General features: G+C 45.6%; 1 protein-coding gene across 1 annotated transcript in view; it reads left to right on the top strand.

The window, feature by feature from the left end:
• The first annotated feature begins 716 nt into the window (after positions 1-716).
• Positions 717-11,238, top strand: part of MACROD2 (mono-ADP ribosylhydrolase 2) — an 889,996-nt gene continuing 879,474 nt past the window's right edge. The window contains exons 1-2 of the mRNA XM_075749758.1: positions 717-1,283; positions 5,827-5,940. Of these exons, the coding sequence (XP_075605873.1) occupies positions 1,238-1,283; positions 5,827-5,940 (160 nt within the window). The 5' untranslated portion in view covers positions 717-1,237. The remainder of the gene's footprint in view (positions 1,284-5,826; positions 5,941-11,238) is intronic.

The following is an 11,238-nucleotide window of genomic DNA, read 5'->3' as shown; positions in this document are numbered from 1 at the left end:
CCGTCCACCTGCACCAGGAGGGGCCTTTACCTTCACGTGGACACAAGCGAAGCTAAGAGGAGCCGTACAGCTGCAGGGAACCTTTCGTATTTATTTATTTCGGCTACAGAAGTTTGCGTGTTTGTTTAGACAAGGAAAAAATTAATCTCGGTCAGGAAAATGGAGAGCGAAGGAGGCGCCGAGGCACGTCTTCCCCGGTCTCCGGGCCCCTCCGAGGCGGACCTTGACCTCGGTGGAGGTGCGGGGCTGCGGCAGCAGCCGCCGGCATTTGTCACCGCCGCGGAGCGGGGAGATCCCCGCGCGTACCCACCACCAGAGCCCCCCGCTCCCTCTCACCTCACCCCGGTTTTTAAACCCACCGTGGCAGCTCTTTCCCCGTCGTCCCGAGACGCCAGGGCCGGCTGCGCTTCCAGTCCCTGACGCCCCCGCCGGTGGACGATCGCGGGAGGGGGCGCCCGGCAGCCCGGGCCGGTTCCGTCGCCCACCCCCGCCCCCGCCCCCGGCCCCGACCCGCAGGCCGCGGCCCTGCCGGGCCCCGACGCCGTCGCTTAGCAACGGCTCCCGCCCTCCCGGCCAATCGGCGGCGCGCTCGGTAACGGCCGGCAACCCGGAAGCAGAGGGCGCTCTGCCCCGCCTCCTCCACGGAGGAGGCGGGGCGGGGGGGCGGTGGCGGGACGGGACTGGGGGCGGGGGGGTGCCCGCCAGCTCCTTCCCGCGGGGGCACCGAGCGCGGCGACTCCGCCGCCACCGCCGCGCCGAGCGGCCAGTGTCGCACCCAAGCACTCACAGCACCTGCCCGCCCCGGCGGTCCCCCGCAACCCGCCCCCACACAGAACCCACACACAACCCAGCGCCGCCGTCCGTCCGTCCGTCTGTCCGTCCGTCCGCCGCGCTCTGGCCCCTCCTGGCCGGTGCGTCCGCCGGGCCCGGTCCGGCGGCGGCGGGCGGAGGAGGGGGCTGCTGAGCGGCGTCTGCCGGAGCCAACGGGCGGCGGGGAGGGGGGCGGGCGCTGCGGGGGTGTCGGGTTAGAGCGAGGCGTGACCCAGCTGACGGGCGCCGTGCGGAGCCGGGTGGCGGGCGCGGAGCCGAAGCCGGCGGGGAGCAGCAGCAACAGCAACAACCAGCGGCAGCCAGCGGCGCACGGCGTCGGTAGCGGTCGGCTCTGGCGCGGCGTCTCATCCACCCCCTCGTGAGCCTGGGGAACCTGCAGCTCAAAGCCGCCGCCAGCCACACCACCATGTACCCCGGCAACAAGCGCAAAAAGCTCTGGCGGGAGGAGAAAGGTATTACCGCCCTTCCCGCCGCACCGGGCCCGGGCCCGCTTCTCCCGCCTTTACCTCACGCTGACCTGTGAGGGGGGGTTGGGGGAGAGGGGGGGATCCCGTTCCTTTAGAGCCGCCGCCGCCTCGCCGGGGGGTGCCCGGCGGCGCTTCCCGGGGCTGAGGGGGCGGGGTGGGGGAGGGGGGTGCTTCGTGCTCCCTGCCGTTGCCCCCGGGGCCTCCCAGCCGAAACGCCCCGGAGCTGCGCACACCGGGGTGCCCCCGCCTCTGGGTGCGCTTGTCCCCCGCCTCGGTTATCGCTGACTAACTTTGCCTGCGAGGAGAGGGGCCCTGAGGCGGGCGGGGGGGGGAACAGCGCCGTTCCTGAGGGCTGCCCGCCCCCGAGTCACCTTGTGGAAGTATTTCAGGCCGAAAAGTTAAGCACGTGCCGTCAAAACGTGCCTTTTATTTTTTTTTTTTATTTTAATGCATATGTTTTCCGGGAAAGTCATGGTTTATTGGTATCATTAGCGTAATGCACTCGAGTTTAGCTTCTAGTGTTGAGCAGCTGGGTGAAATGTTTGGGGTATGGGGGTTCTCAAAACACCCCCCCCCCCCTCTCCCATAAGAAATATTTATTCCTTTTATTTGTGCTTTGGGTTTTTTTTTTTAAGGACCCTCACCCTGTGTAGTCTCAGTTTATAAAGCCCCGGTGTCAAACTCCAGAGCATGAAAGCTGTGGGACAAGCATTTTATGCAGACCTTGCCATTTTGATACTTTATGTTGATCACAGGGAGAGCAATTGAGAGAAATTCACACAGTGGAAGTATAATATTTACATCAGCTGGGAGGAAACTTGCCGCTATGTTTATAAATAATCTAGAAATATGTATATATACAAGGAGGAGAGGAAGAAAAACAAAAACACACCAGCGGGTCATGTTTTAAGTTTTCTGTCTTGTCTTCCATTACCCCTGTGACTGTGTGTTTCAAGCCAAGAAGGCAGAAGACCATTTCCAAGGAGAGAGTTCCCTCATTTTGTCTGTGGCAGAAATCGAGTGCACGCTTCCAAGGAGAAATTGTTAAAAGACAAATAAACTGATCTCCCTGTAGGTTAGCTGCTCCTCTCAAAAGAAGTGAGGTTTTTTGCATACTTTTTTTTTCTTTCAAAACTGTTTTACAAAGTATGTTGCTGTAGTGAAGGTGAGGCAACAAATTTCTACTAGATGTTTTAAGTTTCTCTCTTCAACAGAGAAGATAGAGGTTAATCTTCTCAGGCATTGCTTATGTGTGATCAATTATAACTGACTTTCCCTGTGCAAGTCCTTAATGCTGTACGTTGTTACCTTCAAAAAGGCTGGTTTTGTGCTGGGGGCAGATGGGAAAAGGTTTCTGGTAGGCTCTGGTGAGTGTTCCCATTACTCCCACTTGTCTCTTCCAGCTCTGCTGCTGTCTGTGTGAATTCTAGCACAGCGCGTGAAGTCAAACCCCTGGTAAGGAGGGGCTGGATGGTGAGCTGGAAACCTGAGCTGCAGGCACAGTTTTGTTGTCTTTCAGCTGTGAGGGTGGTGGTCTCCACCAGTACGGTGACGTTACTGAATGCAAACCAGAGCTCACGACTGCTGGTGAGATTTTTTTCTAACCAGGGAAGCATGTTTGTGAGTGCTAGCTGGCCAGAACTCAGTGTGTCTCTGCCTTTTAGAGAACAAACAGTGTTTGCCAGTCTTCTGCTCCAGTAACTGCTTTCCAGCGCCATGCTGATGATGCTGGCTCTGGGTATTTTGAGTGAGGAGGGCAGAAAAAACTTCTGTGTTTATTGTTGGTATTGCTCTTCAGCTTGTTAGCCCTGCATGACTGTTCTTACCAAGTACCCTCTTCACTGGAGAGGAAAGCTATAGAAGCCCAACTTCTTTCCTTCCTATCCAGATTGTACTTTTGAAATCTAATCTGTTGTTAGGTCTGCCTTTCCCAGGTACTCCTGCCCCCTGTAAAGCTGTCTGTGCCCGCTGGCTCTGCTCTTCCCATGAAGCTCTGAGTGTAATCCTTCTCAGTCTTTTATATTCTGAAGAACTTTCTTTTTGAAAAGAAAAAGCACTAATTGCTAAATATTGAGTTCAAACCCACTGACAATACACTTGCTTTTCTTAATTACTTTCTTGGTAATTAAAGGTTGGTCCACGTTCTCCCAGGGTGGATCTTGCATGAGGACAGCTGAAACAGAGGAGGAATGGGACTGGAGTTGATTTCAGAGTCTTAGGTACAGGACTGGTCTGCCTGCAAACTTTCAAAAGCACTTCATAAAACTACAGGTAGAAAACTACTTGCAGCTAAGGCATCTTCCAGGAGGTTTGTGTATAATTAAGACTCAGTTTAAGTTCTCGCTGCTGACTCACAAGAACAAAGTTTTGTAAAACCTTCCTATAGAGAGATACTTGTGTTTTGAAGGCACAGAACTGGCTCTGTAACCTCTTCAGCAAAAGGTAGTTGAACTTCCTCTGCTTGTCAGTCCCTCAAACCTGACACACAGACACATGGTCTCTCAGGTTTGCCGTTCTGTAGTACTTGTAACCTGCATGTTAAGTACTTGGTGTTTTGTATGCTTGAAGATCAAGTAGTGGAGTTAGGTGTGTATCTGTTGTGCATAATGGTGATCCTAATCACATTAGCTTTACTGTTGCATTGTAAAAATCCAATTAAGATACTAAGCCTGAATAATTGGAGAGAAAAGTTTGTCAGCTGAAGAAATTGGTAATACTGTCAAAAATATCAAAATAAGTTTATTTTGATAAGGAAGTCTGTGCTTAAACCTGCCTTTGGTTATTAGGCTGTGCTGATTGCAGCCTGCATAATTAGGAACCTTAATTTGGAGGAAAAAAAAACCCCAACCCAAAACCAACAAAATCAAGTGAAAGTGATTTTATTTCTTTTTTTTTTTTAAGGTTTGATCTGAGAAGCAGTTTTCATGTTCAACTTGCTCACTGTTCCCTCAACTTGAGATGAAAATATTCTCTTTGTGTCTGTCCAGTCCTTTATGCCAAAGGCAAATGCTATGGGTCTAGCCCTCTCCTACATCCCTAAAAACTCTTGATTCATCAAAGAGCCTTTATTACTGATTAATGTGTCAAGAAAAACTATTAATATGGTAATAGTAGTACAGTGCCACTGGTCAAAACAGACCCAGAAGCTTGATTAGCGTGTGGGCATCCTAATATACTCTACAGGTTCGGTTGTTTCCCCTCATCCTCCTTTTGGAGGGGGAAAAGCTCTGCATCTTGTGCTGAGCTAATAATATTAAGCATTGATGAGGTGCGGAAGGAGAAGAGGACATGGCTGCAAAAATCGGATACAGGGTCTTGCGGAAGTGCCAGGTTTGTTAGCAGTGTTGGGTTGTTGGGACTTTTTTTTTTTTCTTTCTTAGATCTTAGTCCATTTATAGCAAGGTCTGAAGAAAAGTGAAGTTGGCAGTAGCCATCAAAATCGTACAGTCTTTGAGACTTGACTTTTCACTAAATGTCTGGGAAAAAAAAATCCACGGTGACTTTCTCAGGAGAAAACAGCCATCCATATGTGTTTTAGTGTGGTAGCCGAGCGCGTCGGATCAATGCTCAACTAAAAATCTCTAAAGCTTAACCCATGGTGTTCTGTTTTGCAGAGCTTTAAATCCAGCAGGCGCAGTTCATGCTGGTCCTGGTCTGCTTTTTGGAAACAGGGTTAGCTGGTGGGTGGCAGTCGGCTTTCCGAGCGCTTCAGATTATGTGCAGCCAAAGGCTGTCAAACTTGCATGCTTGTATTATCTACTCCTGGGTAACCAACAGATATCCTAAGTACTTTCTACAGCTACTGATTTTTTTTTTTACCCCAAACGGGATTAAATACAGCTGGATGTGTGTAAAGGAAATGACAGTGGTTGTCTTGTGCCGAAAGTTACGTTGTTTGCAGAATGTAAAAAACCAACCAAACAATAAGGTGGTTCTTATCACCCCAACCATCTTGAAAGTGACATAACGTTTGCTTTAGCGCTAATCTCTTTTGTAATATAGTAGCACTTTGTTAATCTTTTGCCACACTCCCTGCCTTTACTTGCTTGCATTGGTAAACCTGTTTCAGTAACAATGTTTCAATTTTGAGCTTCCTAGCTTTTTTTAAAGTTCTAGTTTACAAATGCAGAACCTGAAGAGTAGACTTTGATACCTGCAAAATCTCTATAAAACAATTCCCTACGTAATAAACTTACTGTTACTTCTGTCATCCTTGAATTAAAGTGGTGGGAAGAAGAGGCACAGTAGGGATGGGGGGGAGGAAATCTGGACAGTTGAAAGAGCGGTGGAGAGACGTTTCTTTTTGCTGAACTGCGATATCCAGAAATAGGCGCGTGCAATTCTTTAGATGCACCGTGTTTAGCTCCTATTCTTTGTAACTCATTGAATCGCTTGTGCTTGGTTCTCTCAAATGGGATTTAATTGCATCCAGGACACTGAGTTGACACTGAGTTTATCACTATTTGGCCAGTGTGCCAGAATATATGAAAGCTTGCAAAACTTTTTTATTTATCTTTCCCCTAAACAGAGCGTTTGCTGAAGATGACCTTGGAAGAAAGACGCAAAGAGTACTTCAGGGAATATGTTCCCTTGAAAGATATTCCAACATGGATGGAAGACTTAAGTAAGAGCGAAACTGATGGTAAGTAAAAGAGAGGATTTTTTTTTTTTAAATGTAGACCATTCTGTTTTCTCAGTCTGACGTTACTTTTAGGAGGGCCGAGACTTTGAACCCGTGTTGTTACTAACAGTGGCAGCCTAACATGGGGGTAATGGGAAAAATCCCCAACAAAATTTCTTAAAGCCTCATTGGTGTCTGCTAATTCTGCGAGTATCCCCGGAGTCATAACAACACTGATACCCTTAAGTGTGTAAAAATAGCTATTCTCTACATGAGTCTTACTTGCCAGATACTACAGCAGTCAGCCATGCGTAATGAACTTTGTCTTGAAACTTAGCGAACGTAATGATATGGGGAATTTGAGCAAAACAGTGGTGTTCTTGTAGGTGGCTGAAAAGCAGAGGGGAAGTGCACAAGTTATGGTGTTTTCTGAAAGTCCAGAAATGGGAGAAGATTGGATTTAAAGCCTCTCTTTCTTATGGTTCTGCCTGCTTGCTTGGGCTGAGGAACATCAGCCTGGCCTGGATTAATTCCCCTTCTCTTCATGCGTGCAGTGTTATCGCGGTTTTGGTCACCAGTAGAGTTATCTAAATACTTGCACTGAAGGCTGACTAAAAATGAGAATCCAATTCACTTAGAGACTTCTGTATTCTGTATGTAATTCTGTAACAGTGCCTTGTTCTTCATCTAGTTCTTCCATCCACACAAGTGTGTGGAAGAAGGACTACTTCTGAGCTGGCTTCCTCCTCCTTTTTTCTTTCTATGTCTTGTTATCCTACTTGGCTGAAGCTTGTGGTTTTTCAGAGGAGGATCTAACACTCTAAAGTATTTCCTGCTTGTCCAGATGTCGGACTAGTTTTCTGACTCCTTTTGTCATAATTAAGGATGAATACTGGTCTGTGCTAACAGGTGTGTAGCGTAATCTTGTGGCTGCAGGTGAACATGGCCTTTATGATAATACTCCAGGTGAGGTCAGGCCTGGAACTAATCAGCTGTTTTTACTAAAATGGGAAAGCTGTAACACTTACCTTAGCACAATCTGGAAGAGCTGATAAATTTGCAGATGCCATTGTCATAAACGACTAATTCTGTCCCCTACTTGTAAAAGCATTTTTAATGACTTTCAAAGTGAAAATATGTCAGAGGCTGCTGAGCTCTTGAACACTGATGAGTGGTTGTATTGCAACAGTACCCATAGACCTCTTTCTCCCATTAGAGTAGGTCTTTTATATCTTACAACTTCAAGAAGTCTGTCAATCTAGAAAAAGCTAGAGAAGAAAGACTGCATAAAAATGAAAAATTGCCCGACTACTCCAAAGTTCACTTTGGAGGCCTGTAGTGCATGGGGGTATGCAGTATATCGTGTGGTTTAACTAGGAGACTCTTTATCCGTTCTAGCCTAACCTGTGTTTTTATTCTAACTACTCTGAGATTCTGTATAACCTGCTAAAATTCACGGATCTTGTATTACTTGGGCTGCTGAACGCGACAAGGTGTGGATTTACGTTGTGATTGCTGTTACGCTTCCCATAAGCAAAATGTCAATGTCTAATATGCGGGTACTGAATCATGGCAGTGGCGAATTTATTTTCTTGTAGCTGTTCTCGCATTCTTTTTGTTAGTACCCAGTACACAGCAAAAAATGCTGGAAGGCAAAAGTTGTGCTGAAACACTTCTCTGCTACTTGAAGCTTTTGTTATGCTGTACATTCAGGAGAAAAATATCCATAGTCACTTGGTTTTTTTGATGTATTTCTTGTAAATAAGACGCGGAACAGTGAACTTCTAGAAGGTTAGACTGCTGAAATGCTTCTGCATTTCAACTGATCAGCCCAATTAAAAGAGATATGTACATTAGCATGACTGTTACTGCATCTGTTTCAAATTTTATTTCCCTGAAATGTTGACCCCACTCTGAAAGTATCAAGAGTGTGTAAGAACTGTCTATCTGAGTTGAAATACTGAAAAATTAGAATTTAAAATTAGAAGTAGTCTTGCTGATGAGAACTTCTGCTCTGTATACTGGGATATATGGTGGGCAACTGGTACAACCTGAACGAGGTTCTGGAGAGAGCAAGTGAAGCCCTAGGTATGGTGAAATCGGTGATGACTTGACAGTGCCGTGCCCAAGTTCTGATATCTTCTTCAAGTAAAAAGGTACTTCTTGCCGTGACAAACTGAATAGGTCTGAAGGGTGTCAGGGGGAAAAAATCTTCCGTATGGCTGACAAGCCAAAGCAGCAACTGATGGAGAATGTGGAAAAAGTTCTTTACCATTTACTTCCAACACTGTATACGGTGGGGTGGGGGGGTGGAGGAAATGACAGATTGATTAGTAAAGTGTGGAGTGGCTGTTCAGGAAGAGTGATGAGGAGAAATCAAGAAAGGAGCCAAGAACAAATAAAGTAAAGCAGGTGCAATCAATCAGCTACTGGAGTAAGAAGCTGTAGGAGAAGGGGAGAGCATCTGGGCTGGCAATAGTCTCCATAGATACTCCGCTGGAGATTAAGGGTGTTCAGTACTGCACGAATTTTTGTACTGACTCTCTTAGGAAAAAATGCGTCAACAACACAAAAACTTTATGGTACCCATTTTTAAATGCAAATGACTTGCTGGAGGGTCTTAGGAGATTCCAGTTAGGCATGTGTTTTTGTAAGATGGAGGTTTAACAGAAAATTATTGAAAAGTCTGTGTGTAGAACTGCTGAAACTGAAAAGATCTAAAAGCTTCATGTTGGGAAAGAACCAACCTGACAACCATGATACATCTGCAGCTCTTTATTGGCAAGTTTGGAGAACATACCTAAGTTTGTGGGGGAAAGTGTTTCTTCTCCACCCTTTTGTATGAAGTTGTGTTCAGAACTAAATTCTGAAGAAAACCAGTAAAGCTAGGAATAAGTTGATGCTAAGGTAGGCTGGAAGTCTTTATATCAGAGGGATGTGTAACAACGTAAAGGCTTCTGAGGAGCGAAATTAGGGAATCTGTAACAACAGCTGACAAGGGCTTTGTCTCTTTTTGTTGTTTGAAAACATTTGGAAGCTGAAAGCGCATCTGTCTATAGCTTTTGTTTTGCTCTTCTGTGACTAAAACAAAAGCCTACAAGCTTTGCAGGTCTCCTCATATAGACATGACTAGCCATAAGTTGATGTGTGTTTTGGCATGAAGTTTGGGCGATGTTTCTGATAACTTTTGATTTGGGGGGGGTGGGGGGGTGTGGGCACAGTGCAATGTGGAATACGGGCGCGAAGCCCCGTGCCCGCTGCTCTGAACTGAGGGAAGCGAGCCGGTGCATTGCCAGGACTACGTTGTCAACATCCCTGGGTGTTGGCTTACAACTTGCCAGGCTGCAAAAGCGGACCTCAGATCAAGTATTGTAACGCTGTCCCTTTTTCTTCCACTGCTATTATTGACAAGTAACCCTCTTTAATATCAGAGGGGATGGTAGGAAGGGGAAAAAAAATTCTTGTTCTTGAGGTAGTTCAGTAAATGAAGCTTTCTTTGCTTTAACTACATTTATTAAGGAAATGAAGAGTTGTCCACTTAGGAAACAAAGAATGAGCCTGTCACATAGGGCTGGATAATACGTATATACTGTAATCCATCATTCCTCCCACTTCTTATCCTTCAGACACACCAAAGGCAGACGCATCTCATCTGTTATGTACTTTGAAGTTGAGTTCCTTCCTGACAATATGCCAGTAATGGACTTGTTTTCTGAAGCTCTGGAATTTGTATACCTTTATTTCAATGCTATTTATTATATTCTACTTTATGCTAGGTGCTCATCTTGTACGGCATTGGTAACATGTTTTGCGATGCTTGGTAAATAAATTGCCACCATGTAGGCCAACAAATAGAATGGTGGGTTTTTTGTAGTTAAATACATATAAACTTTTTCTTGGGTATGCAGTCATTCCTGAAGATGTCTCTACTCTTCAGTGGGGAATGTGAGAGATGACTTCAGAAAACTTTTCCTTGAAAGCTATGTGAAAAATCAGGGTCTCAGGAATTCTGTTGTCACCGAGTTTTGCATGTCACTGGTGGTAGAAAAATGTTTTGTTGCATAAATGGGATAATTCAGAAAATGGAATAAATTAATAGTTTACCTCAAGGAAGCTGATGGTCCTGCTCACTCTCACAGCCTCTGGGATTCATCAGTATAGCAGCGGTGCCAAGAAAACAGCAAATTGAGGTGATGGTTTAAAGATCTTTGCTAACAGTGAGAATATCTTTTAATTGGATGAAGTTAAAACAGAAGAACAGAGTACCTGTTGAGTTTAAAATTTTTGTTAAAGATTAAATGACACAAGGTTTGCAGTTTTGTGTGTGTGTGTGTTGTTTTTTTTAAAGCAAGTCTTGAAGTATGTTTATGTGTTTCGGCAGCCTCTGGATTTTTCTTAATCTGCTATATTTTTAGAAAATTATATGGTTCAAACTGTATTCAAACTAATCTACTTTAACACTGAGGGCTTTACATATAATGGTAAGGTTGGATTTAATAAATGCATCCTTGTACTATGAATCTCTGGCTTTCTAAATAGTCACAGTGACTTGACACGAGATTATAGGGACAAAGCATCTAGATAAGCCACTTGAAATGCTTCACGCTGAAAAGAAAATGTGTGGTAATACTGAGCTCTGTTGACCAGCGCTTCTTGAAATGGTTAACTAACCACAGGTAATACTGGGTTCCTCGGAGCATCTCCATGCGGCCCTGTTTGATGTGAATATCTGTCCTGCGGGAACCAGGAATCAAGGTGATGATCATCAAACAGTCTTTCAAAAGCAATGCCACTACTAAGCTGCAGTGAAATTCAGCCAGACGTCTACAAGTGAGAAATAGCATCTCTCTAAACCACTCGTTATTTTCAGTGAGTTATACAGGAAAAAGAAATGTTCTACTAGAACATTGTCAAAAGTTGCCCGACAATCAATGAGTTCTGTGTGTAGTAGCTATGTGAAATCGGTATGCTTGGAGACTATCCCCCCCCGCAAAAAACCAAGTCCATCAGCTTGCATTATCTTTTTTTTTCTTATAGCGACTTTAACAACTGTCTTTAGAACAGATTTCTAGCTGAGTGACAAGGATGAAAGTAAATAGAAACGTTTTAGCTCAGTGTGATGCTTGCTATCTGTCAAAGAAAATGGTGCTTTTGCAGCTGAAACTCTTTGTTTAGTGAAGTTCATGGTACAGCCGTTTTTCTGCTGAGTTCACGCAGAAAACGGCACTAACTTGCATGCCACAGTTCAGGATCTCCTGCTATTAGCTCTGGCCTTGAATGCGAGTTCCAGCTTCGCCTAAGCTCAGTGCTGTGTATATA

This window comes from Balearica regulorum, chromosome 3 (assembly GCF_011004875.1).
Source record: "Balearica regulorum gibbericeps isolate bBalReg1 chromosome 3, bBalReg1.pri, whole genome shotgun sequence".
In the NCBI taxonomy this organism is placed as follows: domain Eukaryota; kingdom Metazoa; phylum Chordata; class Aves; order Gruiformes; family Gruidae; genus Balearica; species Balearica regulorum.
The sequence above is the reverse complement of the archived record's forward strand: the minus strand, read 5'-3'. Positions and strand labels throughout refer to the sequence as shown.